At 40.1% G+C, this 22,009-nt stretch overlaps 1 protein-coding gene across 1 annotated transcript in view; it reads right to left on the bottom strand.

Moving 5' to 3' along the window:
• The window catches only part of LOC135705388 (zinc finger protein 37-like), a 29,690-nt gene extending 19,072 nt beyond the window's left edge, over window positions 1-10,618 (bottom strand). Inside the window, exons 1-4 of the mRNA XM_065227105.1 lie at window positions 10,414-10,618; window positions 10,041-10,360; window positions 8,868-9,981; window positions 8,688-8,810 (exon numbers count right to left, since the gene is read on the bottom strand). Of these exons, the coding sequence (XP_065083177.1) occupies window positions 8,688-8,810; window positions 8,868-9,981; window positions 10,041-10,360; window positions 10,414-10,539 (1,683 nt within the window). The 5' untranslated portion in view covers window positions 10,540-10,618. The remainder of the gene's footprint in view (window positions 1-8,687; window positions 8,811-8,867; window positions 9,982-10,040; window positions 10,361-10,413) is intronic.
• Between the last annotated feature and the right edge of the window lie 11,391 nt (window positions 10,619-22,009).

The following is a 22,009-nucleotide window of genomic DNA, read 5'->3' as shown; positions in this document are numbered from 1 at the left end:
CTAGAAGTAATTTTTATTTTATTCAATTTAATTGGACGAAACCCGAATATACTACACTTAAATTTATCGAGCTAGCGATTTATTAATTAAAATTCAAGGGAAATCAAATTTATTGAATTAAGGAAAACCTAACAGTTTCCTACTGTGACGTCACGTTTCTATTTCATGTATGTTAGCATATCCATTCAAGATCGAATAAAACTAATGTGAGCAGTTTTCGGACAGATCTGACCTGGTTCCTTCAGCGTCCGGTCCTTCGTCGGATGTCCCGCGACGTTCTAGTACGCGAACTCAAACAGGATCAGTTGGTCACCAAAAGCTTACGCACCAAGATGACTCGCGCGTGGGCAAGTAAGGGGTATAGCAGGCGTCTCCAAGCGTAGTGGAGTGATGAGCTGTAGTAGCGGTACGCAGTTTACGCCACACGTCTTGGCGAGACGAGTCGTTCCAACAAAGGCTACCAATTGCGCAGTAGCAGTGGTAGTGCGTCGTAGCCGAACGAGAAAATGCGCAGTAGCAGTAACGGGTGGGCGTATTGGCCGTCCAACTAACAGCCAGCATAAGACGGTGGATGTCCTAGCTGCTTGAAACAGCCCGCTCCAGTTTCGACGATATTTGCCAATTCTAGCACTAGCCAATACAAGTCGATACAAGCCGCCCGCGTTAACTGGGCAAGGAGGGCCTGTTAACGCGGAAATCTCACATAATTTGCTCACCAATTTACTACTAACTAATTAGGCTTACCTGAATTTCAAATTTCACCAACTTCACAATATATATTCAATATCAATTTCTATTTTTGATCAAAATATGATCCTGCACTCGACAAATTCAAAACTGTGAAAAATTATTTAAATGGATTTAAATCATCAAAATTTACAAACCGCCCGAACTTACTTCGAGTTTAGATGTTGCGCAGTAAATTTCAATCTATTGTCTTCAACTTAAATCAGCAATTATCAACTTCTGATTATTTCAAAGCACTCCACTCAAATGATTCGATAGACGCGGAGTAGCTTGGGTTGTGCCTAAAAACTACTGCGTAATTTCTTCCTATTGGCAGATTCGAGAGAATAAACGTAGTTGTACAAGGTGTTAAGCACAATAGCCAAATCTATTGAATTCTCTACGACGCAATGGTTTTAAATTTTAAAAATGGTATCTTAACTGCCGTGTCAAAAACTAGGTGGCGTCTACAAAAGGTGTGTGTCTAAGATAGCATACAGACTGACAGCATGCTCTGAAAATTTATGGACATCCAAAGCTTTCATGAAGCTTATCTTTACTTGTATAGGTAGTACGAACGAACGGGTAAACATTAATAGAAAAATAATAGGGTTCAAAACAACGTTACATAATAATAATGCGCATGCTCATAGTAGGTCATACAAGTGTATCCGCGGCATAACTCGTTCACAATGCTGTCTAAGAGCATCGCCACGGGAGGCGTTAAATCCATCCTTATAATAAGGCTCCATCTAGGTAGGTATTTAAGCTTAGCACCTCATTTTCCACCGGTAATTCATGTTGCTTTCTATTTTGAGTTTAGCGACTTGAGTAATGTCTGTTGCTAAACGTGTGTTGCAAAACCCAAAACAATATAACCAGGAAGAAGTAGTACAGCATTATATTTTCCAGTCACATGAACTGTTGTTAACGGCTGCGGAAGAAGACGAGAAAAATCGAGGATCTCGGACTGGCAAAACTAGGATTAACTGGCCTTCAAAAATGCCCGCCGCAATCCGTCAGCTTGCATGTGGCATGCCTGAATACATCAGGATGACAGAGACAACAGCGCTGAAATCTCTTATGGAGTTTTGTGAAACCACTGTTCGTATTTACGGCCCCAAGTACCTATGCTATCCGACAACCGACGATGTGGAGAGGTTGTTGCGTGTTGGAAAGAATCGTGGATTTTCTGGAATGCTGGGATCCTTAGACTGCTGCCGTTGCGTTTCTGCCTTCTGGTTTGTTCCTGTGATGGGTTCCTTGGATACATCCAACCATGCAAGGCAAAGCGCCGTATCTTCTTCGGATGTCCAGCATTCATCTCTTGCATTGGTATTCATCCTCACAAAACGCAATTAAATGCACTGAACCAAAAAGCGAAACGTAAACTGAACCACAAAATGTAAAGTGAAAGTGTGAGCAGCCGTGTCACAAGCAAACAAAATAGCGACGGAGAGTTTTAGTGGGGCGCCAAATATGAAAACTCATGATTTATTTTTTGTTACGTTCTCATTTCCCAACCCCGTTTAGCTTTTACCGGTGCGGGCATAAGTTGCTATATGGGGCTCGGAAATAGAGATAGGGACCCGTATTGGGACTCCCGTTGCGGTGCTCTAAGACAATCCATTCTTCGCTGTCCGTATCGGCTTCGTTCTCTTCCAGTTTGGTGTGCACGGCGAATGAGAACGACTCAAATTTGAGTTTAGTTCACTCATAATCGCCAAAAGTGCAGGAACTCAGCGATGAGTAAATTTTCCTCATGTTTTCCCAGGTTTTTCCAGGGAAAAAATCCCGAATTTGAGAAAAGTAAAGATTGGATTCTCTCAGTCTATTGGTACTACTCCGAGACAGAATAAAATTTTCGACAATTTCCTCATTTTCCGGCAGATTTTTTAGGTTTTCCACAGGAAACCATGAGACAAATTTAACTCATCGCTGCGTTCCTGCATTTTTGGCGATTATGAGTGAACTAAACTCAAATTTGGGTTGTTCTCATTCTCCGTGTGGTAACGCATGCGCACGGTTATTGTTTGGTCTACTCACGGTACCGAAATATAGCTGCCTGATTAATTGGTCGGCAAAGCAGAGCTGGTACTGAAACTCGCGTCGAAATGGATCCGCGCTGCAGACGTCGTTGGGAAACATGTTTACCGCGTGTGGAGGAATTGGCGAAATGGCCGCCTTGTCGGAACGGTTTGTTCCCTTCCGGCTTTTCCCTCAAACCGGGACTTTTGACGCAGAAGCCTGGGGTCGAGAGTAGCGTTCTAACTCGAGATGCGGTGTGCCGAGCTTCGGCCATACATCGCTAGATGCGAATCCTTAATAAAAAGCCGTCGATCGCACACACACTGACCGCACGTCAACTTCATTTTCATTTTCAAGCACAGAAGGGGGTCATAGGGCCAAGTCACCAGCGAAAAATCGCTGTCCATACTGCACCAGGGTGGAGGTATAGATTTGGCATCACAGAATAATAACCACAGGGGTCAAATGAATCCTGTTTACGATACCGGATAGTAAGGAAAGCTGTTGAACATAGGGGATAGTCAGAGTAACAGCAATAATAGTGAAAGTTAGGAAAATAGGCAGGTAGAGATGGTTGATTTGCAATGGCTATCGACTCTGTTATATGGCCTACCGTATCAGATTCAAATTTAATGTCGTTTAATATTGCGCTTATTACTTTGCATTGATACATCCGCGTAGTAAACCGATTGAATAAGTAAATCCGTTTCGAACGAAATATCTAAATTATGTAAGTTACGAAAACCGCGCGAATTCCGAAAGCCGTGCGAGACAACCGAAGCGAGAAAAAAAAGGCTTATTATCATTTAAAGAGTGCCACCAAAATAAAAGTGATAGCCTATGTTGGCAAGTTGATTAATTTTGGTTTCCTCCCTAAATATTCTACTTATTTTACTGTTGAGCTTTATTTCAATTTAGTTATTTTACCGCACGTATCAATCATTTCAAGATTTCGCGACCGTACCGAACAAATTCTATACTACAGAAGCTAAAAAAAAACATTTGGTGAGCTCTACCGCATTGCGAATCACTCCTCCGTAAGCTCCAAATACAATACCTCCAAAAGTTTAAAAGTTATTAATTGTCACATACCTCTACTTTTACTTATTTTCTAAACTATTCCTCTCCTTGTTAATCTGCTATTGCTATTGATCTGCTTGCGTTTTCTTATTAAAGTTCAAGACTAAATAAGAAGATTTTCTCTACAACTTTAAAGGTTAGTTGTCTCCCTAAGCGGACCCCCCGCATCCTAATTCTTTTGTTAATCTACTTAATGTCATTAGACTTTCTGAAGTTTCTTATTTAAGTTCATTTGATGATTATGATATCTCATTAGTCTAATTCAATAAATTATTAAAAGCTCTAATTCACCTAATCAAGCATAACCCATGCTTTATTAAGTACCTGCACTTGTGCTTGTAATCTAAAATTAAACGTGTTTCAAGTACTTTTGATTTTGACCTATACCTATTTATTATATCTTAGGTCGACACAGGTAACACCTTCATGTGACTAAAATGCTTCATTTTGAAGTTAGTTTCCTAGCTGATTTTTAAATTATAAAGGGTGATACGGTCAAAATTTGGTCAAGGGAAAACGCGTGTAAATCGGTGAAATCGTTTATTTAAAAAATCAAATTAAATTTCTTTTTCAAGTTCAATTAGTATAAAATTCAGGAAAAATATTCAGTTAGGCTTCCGCTTTTCCAAATCCGAATTGCCGGGCCTTACGCTTGACCCCTGCCATCAGATTTTGTACAGCCACCTTGTCCACCTTCTTCGCCGCAGAAAGCCAGTTTGCCTTGAACTGCTGCTCGCCCTTAGCAGTTTTTTGGTCTTCTTTAGGTTCCGCTTGACAATAGCCCAGTATTTCTCAATTGGGCGGAGCTCTGGCGTGTTGGGAGGGTTCTTGTCCTTGGGAACCACCTGCACGTTGTTGGCGGCGTACCACTCCATGGCCTTTTTACCGTAATGGCAAGATGCCAAATCCGGCCAAAACAGTACTGAACAACCGTGTTTCTTCAGGAAAGGCAGCAGACGTTTATTCAAACACTCTTTCACGTAAATTTCTTGGTTGACAGTCCCGGAAGCTATGAAAATGCTGCTTTTCAAGCCACAGGTACAGATGGCTTGCCAAACCAGATATTTCTTTGCGAACTTTGACAGTTTCATGTGCTTGAAAACATCTGCTACCTTTCCCCTTCCTTTTGCCGTATAAAACTCCTGTCCCGGAAGCTGCTTGTAGTCGGCTTTGACGTAGGTTTCGTCGTCCATTACCACGCAGTCAAACTTCGTCAGCATCGTCGTGTACAGCCTCCGGGATCGCGCTTTGGCCGTCGTATTTTGTTTATCATCGCGATTTGGAGTCACTGCCTTCTTGTAAGTCGATAGTCCGGCTCGTTTTTTGGCTCGATGCACGGTTGTAGACGATACACCCAGCTTATTTGCGGCATCTCGGAGAGAGAGGTTAGGGTTTCGCTTGAAACTACCGGCAACTCTCTTTGTCGTCTCAGCGGCTTCCGGTTTTCGATTTCCCCCCGATCCAGACTTCCTGGCTGTCGACAAACGTTCCCCAAACACTTTAATTACATTTGTAACGGTTGATTTGGCAACTTTTAGCGATTTTGCCAACTTTGCGTGCGAGTAGCTCGGATTTTCGCGATGCGCGAGCAAAATTTTGATACGCTGCTCTTCTTGCTTGGACGGCATTTTGACAACTGAAGAGTGAATTCCAAAATCAAAATAGGAGCAACATTCTACACACACACACCTTCAAAATGAGGGGTGTTCAGGTTTTTTAAATGCAAAATTGAAAGAAATACGTCAAGTTGATATTGACCAAATTTTGACCGTATCACCCTTTATAGGGTATATGCTCCAATTACGCTCTCACGTTTTCACTATGTCGCACCACAAAAATACATATGGGTATGTCACAATAGAAGCACACCACAGTGGAAATCTCGAGCCATAGTTCAAACACTTATCCCAAGTCAAAATGAAGCACATATAAGATTAGTTACAATACCATGTACAAAAATGATGTTTAACATTGTTTCCTGAGTAATACTTCAATGAAAACAACAATGAAAGCTTGTCACGCAAATAGAAGGAGCACCGTTGGGCACTTTCTGAAATATTTCAATAGTATAATTCCCTTGCAAACCAAAATAAATCTATCTCCGTAAAAATAAATAAAATAAGAGTGATTTGCGGCAAAACCCGCCAGTATCACACCCAACGTCAGTGCCTATACGTAAGCGTACTACGACGCGGCTCTCAATAAAAGGAGTAACAAGTGTGATACTATCACTGCTAGACTAGATCTTTGGTTCTCTCATGCAGTGGTTTATCAGAGAGGGGAAGCTTAGTAATCCCCATTGCCTGCCCATGACGCCATTCTATCGCGGCATGAGCCAGCCACGCTGGCCATAAACCTACCGTCTCCAACACTCCACTATAAAGCATGAAATTAAGCCCGCCCACCAACAGCAAGGTGCAAAAACTAGCCAAGGGGAGGGGCACACACACTGACCGCACGTCAACTTTGACCTAAATGCTGAACTGCCTATAATCTCATATCAGTCCCATAAGGATTTTCGTCAATTTTAAGATAATAACACTATCCACTATCAATTGACATCTACTTTCATATTACGTGATAAAACTACGGACTTTGATCATGAAAAATATGAAACGACATCAAGTCAGTTTGTCCCAGCAAGCAAAGTAATCGCATACCAGTCTCATACTGAAATTTTTGAATCGTCATATTTTTCGTTAATATAACAATACATGCAAGCTTCATTGCAACTGATTTTAACTTGTCAAAATTATCGATTAATGACGATAATATGACTAAACTATGATTGTTTTAATATTTACATGGAAATTGCACTTCTTAACTTCAACTGCTATTTTCTCAATGCCTGCTTTTTCCATATGGGACTGATCTGGGGTTATAGGCAGTGAACTTTTAGGCTACACGAAGGAAACGACATTAAATTTGATCACTAGACTTCTCACATTTTTAATAACTACCAATTAAGGCACACCGCGACACAAGAACTATTTCAAGCACTCTCGCCTCTTCCACGGTCCAGGTCAAAATGAACTAGTGGACGTTCCAAACACCCTCAGATCAAATCGTGATCATGGTCTTCGTGGTTGGAAGTACGTCAATTACCGAAGTAATTAACGACCTTTTTAAACGACAAATCTCACCAACTACGATATTGACCCGATTCAAACTCTATCTCTTCAATCTCTTTCTAGTTCGATTGATTTTTTTTACGAGAGAAAATGGTTAGGATTCGAACCTTGGGCTTTACAACGAGTCTCACAAACCAGTTCACGTTTCCAGTGGCGGTAAAAATGAATTTGGGAAGGCAGCTTGTATTGTGTGTTGCAGGATAATTTCCCAAAATGGGATTATACCATCTGCTTTCTGTTTATGGCCGTACGACTGCGCCCATTGATTTAACACACGGCGGCTATTTATCCAGGATTCACTCCTCAAGTCGCTGCCATAAAATACTATCTAAGTTACACACCTGTGTATAATCCTTATGGGCGGAGTTGCATCGCGCTTATGAGCGGCGCGTTTCGACCGTCACCAAATGAGAATTTAACACAAGCGCGACAGTATGCAACCGTTTCGTTTTTATGCGGATTTACAATACGTTTCATTTGTAATAGTGAATTCAATTTAACTTAAGTGAGATTAACGGCACCGGTGGTGTAGTGGTAAGCGTGATTACCTCTCGCCCCAGGGTTCAATCCCAGTCGGGGCCGCCGGGAGGTTCTGAGGCATAACATCTCTGATCACGCCTTCCTTCGGATGGGAAGTAAAACCGTTGGTCCCCGGTTCATGAGATGATGGGTCGATAGGTAGGGTCCAGGTGTGGGAGCTACCTTTCTGGCACGTCGGTAGCATTGGTGCTCAGCACGGAAAACAAGATCGACGGAAAAAAACAAACCAAAAGAAAAAAAAAAAAAACTTAAGTGAGCGTGTAAATGTCGAATCTTGTTTTACGTTACTCATAACAGCAATTCAAACTTCAACGCCTGATTAGGAGTTATCAATAAAAAAAAGTTCACGAATCATTATGACAAATTTTACCTAGTATCTCACTTTTCGGCAGGTGCTTCCAAAAATTTGGTATTTTGTAATCGTAAAATTGAACATGTTTGTAGTTCTGTGACTATGGTTTAGCTCCATTTATCATAAGCAGGGTTACTTCCACTCACTTGCTATAAAAAATGTTTTTCGGAATTATGAAATCATGAAATAGTATAATGCTAATTAGTGCTTGTAAGTTACAAGAAGAGGTCATGAAGTATATGTTTGACACATAAAATCTGTCAATATTGCTTCCAGTGCGTAACAATCAGCGATTTTACGACTCGTGAGCGCTCACGAATCATAAGATCGCTGATTGTGACGCTCTGAAAGCGGAATTGACAGGTTTTATCAGTCAAACACATACTTTACACCCTCTTCTTGTTACTTACAAGTACAACATATCATTATAACATCTAATGATTGCATAATTCCGAAAAATATTTTTTTATAGCAAGTGAGTGGAAACAACCCTGATCATAAGACAGCAAAGTTACATCACTACGTCAAAGTTGACAATTATGTACGAAAATCGGCATGCGCTGCTATTATATCTAACAGCACTGTATTTCGGTGGCATCTGATTCGGTATTCCAGAGCAGTAATGAAATTTGCTGCAATGTGTGGCCATTTGAAAGTTGTTTCGTGAAATGTTGATTGATGACAAGACAGAAATTTAATGTTGGGATCACGAGGTCGGGTACGTAAAGGTTAAGTATATTTCATATCACGAGGGTGTAACCTTTCCGAGGGGTCACCCCACCAGGCTGAGCCACTGCTCCTAAGAAGAAAAAAAAACATGCGATACTCACCTTCAGATGAAGAATCAGATTGCTGGAAGTATTAAACTTCTTCTGACAAAGATTGCACAGATAACTTCGTTCCTGGCTGTGCTTTTTGAGATGCACATCGTACGATTCAATCGTTTGAAGAACCTGCAAATATCACTCACAATTAGAAGCAAGTCATTTTAACAGTCTACCTTCACTCACCTTCTTGCATACGACGCACTCATAGCCCCTATTCTCGTCGTGCAGTCTCTCGTGGTTCCGCCGTTTGTTCGGATGATTGAACACCATATCGCACTTGCTGCACTTCAGACTGGTTGTATGATACTTCATGTGCGACTTGAGAGCATTCTGCGAGCCGCATGTTTTACCGCAGACTTCACAGTTGACCAAACACGGTGCTCCACCGCCCAGATGAAAAACCTGGGTGTGATAGTATTTGCCGGCGGCATTGCTGTACCGACGGTCACAGTAGTCACATTTGACCGGCTGTGCGTGCATCTTCATGTGACTGTTCAAACCTCTCACCCTGGTTATGACGACCGTTTCCATTACGCACTCCTTACAGGTGTACGGAACTTTGTCCACATGGGTCGCAAAATGTTCGATCAGGGCTTTCTTGGAACCCAACGAATCGCTATTGCAAATGTAGCACTTGAAGTCGTACATCGTTGGAACCGGTTCCGTTCTTTCCGGCAGCTTTTTAGGAGCACCCGGCTTGCGTCTTGGTGTTGCAGGATCTTTCGACACTTTTGTTCCTTTCTGTCTGCCTCTCTTCTTTTTCGCTTTCACCTCGTCTTCGGAAACAATCAGCTCAATGTTTTTGTGATCATGCTTGAGTTCTGTGCCAACTTCAAACGTTTTATCTCCATCCTCATCATCCACGTCTTCTTCGTCTTCAACCTCCGAATCGATCTCTACTTTTACGGTTTGCTTTCGCCTTGTGTAAGTTCTCTTTGGTTTCGCTTTGCTCACCGCTTCCTTCTTCTTCTTCACCCGACATGAAGCACGTGTTCTCTTCTTCGGTGCTTCGTACTCACTATCGTCATCGGAATGTATAGAACTTTGAGCAACCGGATCATCAAAATTACTATCATCAAAATCATCCTTCCTATCGACAGTCTCGCCGTTGTCCGCCAATACTGGCAAATCTCGTTTATCTTCCTGCTTACATTCATCTATCAGCGGGGGTTTCTCTTCATATTTTACAACGGCAGATAAGATTGAGTCATTTGCGACACCCGTGAGAGTTTTCAGAGGAAGATCGTCTTCCTCGTCGCTCACCCGAACTTCTTCCTTGACCTCACTAAATTCGATTCTGAAAATAATTTCCTAATAAATGTATCTGCTCCGGTTTCTCAATAAAAGCACACTTACGAATGATTATCCACCGTCTGTTCGCCGGAGCCACTCCTGTCAGTAACTTCCTTTTTGATTGACTCCTCACTTTTATTATAGTCATCGCCATCGACATCACCGTTATCATCGACGTCGAAGTCCGTTCGCTTGGTGTACTTCCTCTTTCGATCCTGGCGCAACTCATCCACCACATCCGTAAGTTCCGTATCAACATCCGACAACTTCTCCCGCAACTTCCGATCACTCTCAATGAACAGCGTAAAAGTTTCCCGAACGCGAATCAGTTTGACCGCGCAGGATTTGCAAATCAGCTTGGGTAATTTATCGTCCTCTTTCACCTAAGATCATTGGATGATAATCACTTGAATTGAAATCTGAGTGGATTACTTACCTGCAGTTTGATAAAGTCTCGGATGATGAACACCAAGTTGTAGTTCCGAAAAATGGTAAAAATCGACCGGAGAACTGTGGTAGTCGACAGGCACAAGCGACACATCCGGGCTTTGCGACGACCCATTTTGGTTCGTAAAATAACTACCTACACGGCGGAATTGAAATCAGCCCCAGAAAACCGAGAAGCCAACACCATCAGACGCGACCGAAGATTTTTTGTGCGTATGCAATGTGTACAAACAATGAAGTTTGACGTTTCCAATATTTTAAAATCAGTCACAAGCTCAGGGTTCAATTCAAGGTTCAACCCGAAAAAAAATAACAACAAAAATACATTAAAAAACAATGTAACAATAAGACGAAAATTATTGTCTTAACAATGATTTATATTGTTACGTCTACAATAAATTTACCTTGATTTATGTTTGTTTGTTTATTAATTTATTTGATAAGGCTCAACCGAATTAACTTTACAGAGCCGAGGATTCTTGGTTACTATACAATACATCTTAAAACTATAGTCAAAAGGTACAACACAATAAACACTTTATCTTCCGCTATCCAAAAAGTATCCTCCATCAGAACTGGAGCCGCTTCCAGTAGTTTCATTGTATGGCAAATTGTTGTACGCCAACGAGGGTCAGAGTGCGTCCATTGCAGCAATGGACGCAAAACGTGGTCAGCACTCACACACTCATCACGAAACGGTTGCTTTCCAAAGTCGACGACGCATCGACCGAAAGAACTGCTGATGAAGAACAATGAGGAGGACCACACAATGGTTGCTGCCGAGAAAACAGACGATCGCGCAGCACACATCGAGAGTGGCCTGCTTTTGTCGACAGCCGAGTGAACACTCAAGCCTTGATTTATGTTGTACAAAACAATAAATTTCATGGTAAATGGAAAATTTACAATAAAAAAAGGGGGGTTGTTATCACTGATAAAATTTCAAAGATTGTTTTTATGTGTCCCACACATGAATTTTTGCAATTTGATCAACAAATAATATCTATGGGTCGGACACATACTTAATATGTGTACACATAAAAGCCATGTGTACCCACAAATACTATTTATTTGACTCATACATTTCATATGTGCTTCTATGTGGATTCTGTTTATGTGTGGTCACATGAAAATCATGTGGAATTTTACATGGAAATTCGCCAATAAAAATGTGTGGAATTCTATTAGTGTAAGTATCTTAACAATGAAATTTTCGTGATTTTCCCATATAATTTTTTTTCAATAACATTATATATTATTGTTATTTTACTGTTGGTTGGCGAATTTATTGATTTAAAAAAAATAACAGTGTACTTTAGAGTGTATGTGTTGGCTTGACAGATCTACTTTATCGACTTTAAAAATAAATCGAAAAAATAAAACTTTGCCCCGGGAAGGGAAGGAGGTGGTATGTCTGTTACGGGTGGTCCTTTTTTTTACTGGTTATGGATCGAGATTCGATCCGGAACTTGTGAGAAATGCAGGCCAACTCCCCTGCGCTCGATATCCCTAGGTCACGTCTCCTTGGTGGTTGAGCGTCGTTGACAAGTTAATGCATTCGACTGGAGAGAATCACCCATGAAATCAAGAGCAAATTTTCATTACGTCGAATGTAACAAAGGTAAACAAAGTCGAGCTATCAGTGTCAATCGATTCTCCTGCTATTACACTAAAGGGTGTCCACGATGAAATTGCCACACTATGAAATTGCTCTAACTTTTTAACCGTTGGGTAGAATTTAATGAAAATTTGGGTGGATTTAGTCCATAGTGCATTATTTACATCCTGCAAGTTTTAAAGTTCTGTGATCAAAACTCGCGGAAGTGGAGTCGAAAGAACAGCTCGTGCGTGATAAAATCTTGCGCATTCATCACGATAACAAGGATCTCTCGCATCGTTCCATCGCTAAAACGTTGGGAATCGCGAATTCCACGGTGTCGCGAGTGATTAAGCGGTTCGAGGAACGGTTGACCACCGATCGGAAGCCCAGAAGTGAAGGAAAAAGTATTCCGTACAACACCAAAAATCACAACCGCGTAGTTGGGGCCTTCAACCGAAATCCGAACGCCTCCGTTAGGGATGTGGCTAAGAAGCTGCACCTAAGCCGAAGTTTTGTCCAGAAGGCCAAAACTAAGACTGCACAGCAAAAAAAAATGTAATATCAATCAACGTAATTCAAGCTGATGTATGAAATAATGATGTAATAGCAAAAAGCAGATACAATATTACATCAATGGATGTAATTTTGTTCGCAAAATCGATGTGCATCGTACAATGTGATATTACACAACCGATGGCTTGACCTGGTTGCAGCAGTTTCGATGTAATATTCAACAACTTTTTTTGCTGTGTGGGCTTCGAACGTTCAAGGTACAAAAGACCCCTAATCGCGACGAGAAGCAGAACAAGTCCGCCAAAACCCGTGCCAGGAAGTTGTACCTCAACATGCTGACGAAAGTTGAATGCTGCATCATGGACGACGAAACATATGTGAAGGCCGACTTCAAACAGATCCCCGGCAACCTGTTTTTCACGGCCAAGGATAAGTTCAGCGTTCCGGAGCATGTCCGCACTCAGAAGATGTCCAAATTTGCGAAGAAATTCCTGGTTTGGCAAGCCATCTGCACGTGCGGGAAGCGGAGTGCACCTTACGTGACCCAGGACACGATGAACGGACAGGTGTACATAAAAGAGTGCCTCCAGAAGTGGCTGCTTCCTCTCCTGAAGGCCCACAACGTCCCAACAATCTTCTGGCCGGATTTGGCCTCATGCCACTACTCCAAGGACGTGCTGAAGTGGTATGCGGACAATAAGGTCAATTTCGTGCCGAAAATGTTCAACCCTCCCAACACTCCGGAGCTCCGCCCCATCGAGAAGTACTGGGCGATTATGAAGCAGCACCTTCTTAAACGACCTAAGGTAGTGAAGACAGTCGAGGAACTGAAGAAAGTATGGGTTTACATGCAAAAAACGGTTGATTCACAGGTTGTGCAGAATCTTATGGCCGGGGTTAAGGCCAAGGTGCGGGCATTTGCGTATGGACTGTAAATAAAATACGAGTAAAATGGTAAAATGAAGTTTAATAGTTATTTCTCAATCCCTGAAAATTTGATGGCAATCGGATGAAAACTCGAATTTTGCGAATCAATTTTGTGTGTGGCAATTTCATCGTGGACACCCTTTATATACTGTCCGAATATAGGATCAAATCCCATTTTTAAAATTATTTACCAGTCAAATTGCTTTTTGACGTAATCACCTTCCGATCAAAATAGTTTTCGATGTTACTTAAGTCACCCAATTTCTATGGAGATGCCGTTTGACTTAAGTAACAGCGCTGAGAAACCCGTGAAAAGTGTACGTTCGTCGTTTCGCTTTCTCATTATTAAAGTGAATAAATCGAACTGTTTGTTGCTGAATGATTAATGGGCTGCACGTAAGGAGACGTAATTGATAATTCTCCCGAATATCCTGGTAAATACACTTTGATTTAAGTAGCAATGGGGGCCACCAAACGACGTATAATAACTTTTGACTCAAAAACCAGTATTTCTTAGCATGAAAGCTAGCGATTTGCCTTTGTATGATTAAAACCCGGCTAAATATGTTAAACATTGCTATCACTATGAGATTATATGTGTTTAATTGGAAATAGGAATAACTTTTCGGTCTTAAAAACAAAACTTTATTTTTCTCGGATCGGTGCGAATGTTACTTACGACATAATGAAAATTTGCTCTTGAAATATGCTTCCACCTGAGAGTTCCTTCCTGACATCTTCAAGTGGTGGAATTTTTTATTATTATTGTATGATTATTGACTGCACGGACAAGGTTTCCATTAAGCTTTAGAGAGGGTCTAGGATAAGATATGAGCGGACGCGGACTGCCTGGTGTTGAGCCAAATGAACTGTCAAAGCCAGAGCCATACGAGCAGCGCCTATCTTAATTACATTGGCAGTGTTGCTGACCCTCTCATAGTCTGCATGCTTCAATCAGATTAATTTTTATTGTTCGTGAAGTAACCCACAATGAAAATACACCAATATTTAATGTAACAACAATTTTTATTGTAATAGAGTTGTTCATTATTGTTCATGATCGAATCATGTTAACAATAAAATAAATGAAAAATACGATAAAAATCATTGTAACAACATTTTATTATGTACATTCATTGTACAGCTAGGTAGCAGTTTTGCCGTTTTCGGAAGAGTACAACATTATAACAATCATTTTTATTGTCGACAATAAATATTAATGTTAGAGCATTGTTTCCACTGAAAATTTCACTGTAATTTTTTTTTTCGGGAATTTTTGGCCGTTTGGTTTAAACGGTTTAAATGATTATGTATAAATCTTGGTATTGTACTTTAAACGCTGTACAGACTGGAGAGTTATAACAACAATCAATACGAAACTAACGATTTTAAATTGGCTCACCACTTTAGTAGCCTATTGGTCCCAAGCAAACGATTAACGTACCCTATTCTAGTTGAAATTCTATTACTACACTATGTTTGTTTTGATTCGCTATGAAAGTTTGACAGATAACATCAGGGGTGTGTGGATTCATGCAGAACATGCAGGGGTGAGTGAAATAGCTTGGGACTGCTTGGGACCGTTGTTCTGGTACTGAGTGAGCCAAAAATAATAATGATTTTCTTCGGGACCCAGTGGTCTTAGAGTTACCTCTATGGTTATAACATGTTATAACGGTTGTCAAATAATTGCAACACAGAAACCACCATCAAGATAGCGCTGTAACATGTTATAACTCTGTAGTCTGAACGTACTATTACATTTGAAACTGGCTGGGCTCCTCGAGGGACTCCTGAAACGAGCGGAAACGGCGGAATCGGAGGCGGAGGCAAAGTAGAATCATAGAGGTAACTCTAAGACCACTAGGTCCGAAGAAAATCATTATTATTTTTGGCTCACTCAGTACCAGAACAACGGTCCCAAGCAGTCCCAAGCTATTTCACTCACCCCTGCATGTTCTGCATGAATCCACACACCCCTGATGTTATCTGTCAAACTTTCATAGCGAATCAAAACAAACATAGTGTAGTAATAGAATTTCAACTAGAATAGGGTACGTTAATCGTTTGCTTGGGACCAATAGGCGAGGGGCGATCAACTTCATAAATAAATTGAATTGTAAATACACACTTCGAAAAATACATTAAAAAATACATCAAAATACGTAAATTCAATTTAAATACTTCAATTCAAAATAATTCATCAATACGCTGAAATTCCTCCAATACGATTTCAAATACAATAACAATACTTGAATAGTACGCTGAATCTCGAAAAATACGTCAATACAGTTTAATACGGTTCCTTTGACCTCGACTTTGACAGCGAAGAAATTTGTGTTTGTTTTGCAAGTTTTTCTGCGCGCATGTTAATCGTTTCGTTAGCCGCCTTATTTTCGCCTCGATTTTCGCATCGTATCAGTTCTGAATCAGCAAAAATGGATGCAACAGAGTTCGAAGATGAAGAAAAGTATTTTTGGAAGACAGTGGAGGACATTTCGTGTGAACCTATTCCCTTATATTTAAAAAGAATGATAAGCGCAGCGGGTTATGCCCGCTACAGTGTTCTGAAAGTAATTTCAGACAATTTCAAAGCTGAGCTTGAATATTTTGCCCGCGATCAAATGACGATGTTCGAAAAAACTGCCGAAAATTTCCACATTTTCTACCGTGATCCACGCGAATTCCGGATCGTTCCAGGACACTGGAATTTATTGCAAGAGTTGTCCAAGAAGCTGCCAGAAAATAAGAAGCTGTTTTTGAAGGTATTTTGATTTTCATATGTTGTTAATTTGTTTTGTTAAACTTAGAGTTAGTTGCAGCACAAAGTGAGCGGTTCCACTTTGCAGGTGGATTCTCAACGTATTTCGCCTTTGAAATCGATGGAAAATGCAGATGGAAGTGGCACTTCGAAGCATGTTGTCGGTAAAGAATCGAGTTTGCTGATACAAACAAAAGTCAAAACCTGGCTGGAAGCAAAAGGAATGAAGATACCAGAACAAATACATGTTGACATTTTGGGACCCCGTTGAGCTAGCGTTGTGTGCTTCCACTGTACCAAATCTGTTGCTTTAAGCACAAGAGAGAATAAAAACGGATCATGGGGGTGGATCGTATCGAACTTCACCCAACACGTTCTGCAGCATGCATCCAGTAAGAGAAATACACTGGATAACTATTTTCATCGAGCTGCATGTACGGTCAAAGATTCGGAATATGACGAGAAAAATGATTCAGCTGACTTTGATTCAAATGAACAAGCGGCTGAGCTCTCTATTGAACCTGCTGAAAATGAAATAAACGTTCAGAATGGTACTGAGATGGATACCTCATCAGTCGTCAGAAGTGTTATGCAGGGTAATGCTAAACTTGTTGCTCCAATCTTGGTTGATCCAGATCAGGAAATCGAGTACGTCATCTACGAAGAGGTGGTTGAAAGTTATGAAGATCGCGAGGAAGATCGTCCTTCGGATTATCCTGAGCATCTTACAAATACTTCTTTAAGCTCTGAAAACCCTCGAAGAAGCCCGCAGGAAATCCTGCCAGAATCAAGTTTTGAGCATGCCCAGGATAAAGAGATGGAGGATAAGAACACACTGAAAACTGTACTTGAAATTTCATATGTTTAGAGGATTCTCTCGGTTTCTCTTTTACGAAGTTATTTTAATTTGTTGTCTTGTTGAATAAATCATACTTGTCGTTTTTATTCATAATTTGGTTTATCATTCTTCAATAACAGTGATATTTTTTGATACATACTTAGAAACTTTTTAATATGTAAAAAAAAATACAGCAAATCTACAAAACTGTTTTGTTCAGATTTCGGTAACATTTTACAGATTTCTGTAGAAATTTCTTATTATGTAGCTTTAATAAATTCCGAGTACGTCTCCTTTTGAACTACAAAGAACTTTAGTTTGATAACTGTCCATCTCCATTTGTACCGTCGTACCGTCACAGGTTTGTCATCATGAAACAACTGTTTGTTTGTGAGTTTTGTCAATTCTCTTTGTATGTTTAATTTCACGTATAACATTAATACGGGGGATGATATCAATGGTCGCTCTTCTTGATAACGGATTCATGATGATATTCTGAGCAAAGGTTTGGCCATATTTTTCAATCATCGTGTTTCTAGACGAACAGGTCTAGAGATTAAATCCCTCTAGCTGAACAGAACCCTGTTTTCCCATGACTAGTGCTATTTCCAAACCACTGTACTCTTATTGAATTCTAAAAAATAAACGCGCTATGTAGGGGCAAGAGGGGCATAGTAAACAGGTGGGGCATAGTGAGCATAGCACAATAGTATAGCACAAATTAATTGGTAGTAAGTTCAATATCACCATTGCAATGTTTAATGACCAATTATTTTGTTTCTAACCATTAGAATTCCAAGGCTAAAGCACAGGAAGCTCACTATGCCCCACCTGTTTACTATGCCCCTCTTACCCCTATAGTAAATTTGCCATGACTTTTTTTTATTATTTTCTGTATATGATTAGTATTTCAGTGTCCAAGTAGTGTATTCAAATATAATCTGATTTTGTTACTTATTTTCAATCCTGCATCTGTCATTGTGGGTTTTTCAATGTGGCTTACATATGTTGTTATGTTGATTTTGTTTGGGTCTGAGATTATGCTAAGAATATTGTTATCAAGAACAGAGAATTTGTTACATATGATTCCTATTCCCTTTGGATTTTCAACAGTATCAGGAACATTGATTGGCACTGTCTTCAAACTGCACTCTTTTTCTCGTTTCAACTTGCCACGTAGAAAACTGAAACCAAGAACTTGACCAGCAGCTATGCTGCCCAGTCTACTTCTATCCTGGCTACTAAATAGAAACCAATCACCAATTGAAATAAAGGAACAAATTTTGTTTTCGTTCATCGCAGTAAGTTCATTAATAGCCTTGGGTGTACGGAATCTTAACAGTCTGTCGTTGCTTATCTTGGTACGATCTGTGGAGAGCAGCCAAACAACCGTACTAATACGCGCCAACATCAATTCGCCAGTGGATGTCATTATTTTGAAAAATCCTTTTGTTGGTTCACCTGTAGAGAAAGCATTTTATATAAAGAAATTCGTAAATACTAATGTTTTGCGTACTTGTACTTGTAACAGTCTGTTTGCACAAATAGTTAAGGTCAGTGCCAATTTTATTAAGCAGTACATCAGCTTCGAAAATGGCATCCAGTGGTACCTCAGCTTCATCCTCTTCATCAGGTGATTCAGTGTTGATCTCCCCACAGCGCTCTTCACAAATATCTACTTGTTCTAATGGACGAATATCTGATCTTTTCAAACGTGTAAGACAGCAATAGAAATCCTCTTCGTCACATTCTAAGCCAGTGAAATCAAGAAGCATCTTTGCCCGCTGCATTCCTTTGTACACAAAAGCCTCGATTTCTAGATCGGACGGAAATTCAAAGTGATTATACTCAGTAGTCTTATATCCTCCTCTTGCGAAGTCGAATTTATTCTTTAATATGATGCGTAGCTCATCGAGGTACTCGAAACGAGATGCTTTGTTGAGATACTCCAGAATATCAAAATTGATCACAGTATTTTGTACTCCAGACAAAGATCGTGCATTGCCAAACGAGCGTTCACAATGTTGAGAGTTAATTAGGGCTGGCAGAAATAGCTCTGCTTTACCAAGTTCCCGACAATGAAGCAGGTGGTTTATTAGAGAGTGAGCATTTATTTCTATTCCTAACTCTGCATTATCGGTAATGAACTGTTCATCCAGCTTCAAATCGTTGTTACTATCTATCCAGCAATGCCAGACGCGGATGAAAAAGGTCACAAACCATATTTCTTCAACCCGCTCTAGTGGATTTAGTGACGGATTCTCATAAGCATCAAAAACAGATTTCATGAGGGCTATGTATGCTACAGTTCCGTTTGTTCCCGGTTGTGTTTTTAAAAGATTTGATACTCGTGGATCGATAAGTTTCGCAAACGTTTTGACACTCATTTTGTCGTGCTGCTCCAAATCAGCTACTAGGAGACCAGTTTTCTCTTTGCCTTCTCTAGCTACAATTTCCAAATGACCTCGCGATACTGGAAATTTTCCTACAAATAAGTTAAATAAATCGGATTTAAGTAAAAACTGGGATGAAAACAAGTATAAAAACTTATCATACCAATCTGCAACGCTCTTGTGTGTGACAACAAGGCATTTTTTAACTTATTCACTAAATGAATCGTATCTTGGACATAAACGACAGAAGACCGCCCCTTAGCAGCATACCACTGTTTCCACTGTTCAGGTATTCCTTGCGGCGAATTGTTGTTTTCGCGTGGTAGGCCCATTCTTAGTTTCATGCTGCCAATTAGGCGGGAATCTCCATCAGCTGCATATCCGAGGACAACAATCCCATGGTCGCTCAATTGTTTCTCCATAATAGCCCATCGAAGCAATACTTGGTCAATGGTAAATTTGTTGTCCGTACCGAAGCTCAACAAGTTGAATGAAATCGTTTTTTCCGCTACTGAAGTTGCCAATATCACGTAGACTATAGAGCTTTTTGCCCTAGAATCTATATACTCCTTTATCACTTCAGGAGATGTGGCTGGAAAGGATGCAACTTCCGGTATACCGTTTTCATCCATGAGTGGACAAAGACCTGCAACCTGATTTTGCGCTATATCATACTTGATCCTGGGCGTCAGTTTTGTTCCATCTTCAGAAATGAATACAACCAATGGAAGACCTTGCTTTTGAAGAAATTTCCTCAACTGGATGACACGCAGTTGTCCTTCGATGACTTTCTCACAGGACTTGCCAATATGGTGAATTATTGTGGATGCTGATGGAAGTCCAAGGTTTACAACTAATTCCTCATAATCTTTTCGGCCTCCCATTAAATATAGATATGAGCCAATATTTTTGATTTCATCCGTGTACCGAGCGCCTTTTCCACTGTTCGGATTCCTTGAAATATTTTTGAAATTGTTTCTGACCGTTTCCTTAATAATTAGTTTCACCATTTGTGTTAACGGCAGACGATCAATAAGAGCTAGTAAATCGCGAGAATCTTTCGTTTCTGACGAGCAATTTGAACTTGATGATTCCATCGAGTATTCCATATAAGAACGTGGTTTCACTTTTGCGACCGACCGAGGTGCTGAGTTCACGGCGTATTCAGCAGTCGTGTTTGAGGTCGTGTTATTGAAAAATTTTGTTATTTTTATCTGTTTGGGGTCTCGTGCCGCTTCAGTCGTCATCTTTATGTTCCTCTTCATTGAACGACTTGTGCTGCACTTGAGCCTGTTTGGTTTGAATGACTTTAGCACCAACAGGTCGAGCTCATCTTCTGCTTCTGAATTTGTATCCGATTCCTCGTCCGATTCATTGGTATTTTCTTCACGGATTTTCCTCGGGGTTTCGTGGGAGTCTGCTAGAAACAGTGGAAAATCGTGATTCATCACAAATAGCATACAATATTTTTTAATATTGTTATAGATATTTACTTACTTTGATCTTGCGTGTGGTTCTGAACATGGGAGGTGTATTTTCCAATCATCCAAAGACAATTTCTCTCTGATAGTCTTCTTGCTTTGATGTCTACATAGGTTTTGCAAACTATGCACTCCACTTTAGCTGTGAAATCATCAATGATGTCAATTCTAGGCTGTCTAACTCCTCTCAAATCCAAATCATTTCCGATCAGTTGACTGATGATTCGAATGTGGGCTGCATGCTCGGCTGCATGGCTATCGTCCGTGATACTTTCACTCATTTTATAGTTTTTATCGCTTTTCACGTTTATATTCCACTTGACACTAAAGCAGTTTGGATAAAAACAACGAGCTCTTGACGTTTCTAGTTAGTTGATGCGGATTTTTATTAATGACAGATGTGCACACGTTAAAACTGAAATACTCATAATAAAATACACTGAAAATACTTCGAAAAATACTTTATACACGAAAAATACATTAAATAATACAAAAATACACTAATTAATACACTTTAATTCAAAAATGCACAGAAATACATAAATGCAAAAAATAATACATAAATACGGAAAAAATCCTTTTCAATACGGACAGATGAATCGAAAATACTCGAGTTGACAGCCCCTCGCCAATAGGCTACTAAAGTGGTGAGCCAATTTAAAATCGTTAGTTTCGTATTGATTGTTGGTAGAATGTAGCCAGACGAACCAACAATTAACACGGAGATGAAAAACTACCCAAAATTAAGTACTTTTCCCTCAATTCCGGGGTTCAGCCCAATAGCCCAAATTTGAGTAAATTGCATTTAGTAGTTTCCATTTAACACCAGCAAAAAAATGACCTACTCTTTAGCGAGCTCCTAAGTATATTCTACCCACAGACAAACAGACATAACAGTCGCAAGTTGTTCATCGAACAAGCATTTAACGGTCAATTTAAAAGTATCGTAGTTGGTAGTATCAACAATCAATACGAAACTAACGATTTTAAATTGGCTCACCACTTTAGTAACCTATTGGTCCCAAGCAAACGATTAACGTACCCTATTCTAGTTGAAATTCTATTACTACAC

Source organism: Ochlerotatus camptorhynchus, unplaced genomic scaffold, assembly GCF_037179485.1.
Source record: "Ochlerotatus camptorhynchus isolate MF236.1 unplaced genomic scaffold, CSIRO-AGI_Acam_v1.1 ptg000266l, whole genome shotgun sequence".
In the NCBI taxonomy this organism is placed as follows: domain Eukaryota; kingdom Metazoa; phylum Arthropoda; class Insecta; order Diptera; family Culicidae; genus Ochlerotatus; species Ochlerotatus camptorhynchus.
Note: the sequence above shows the minus strand (reverse complement) of the source record. Positions and strands in the feature narration are given on the sequence as shown.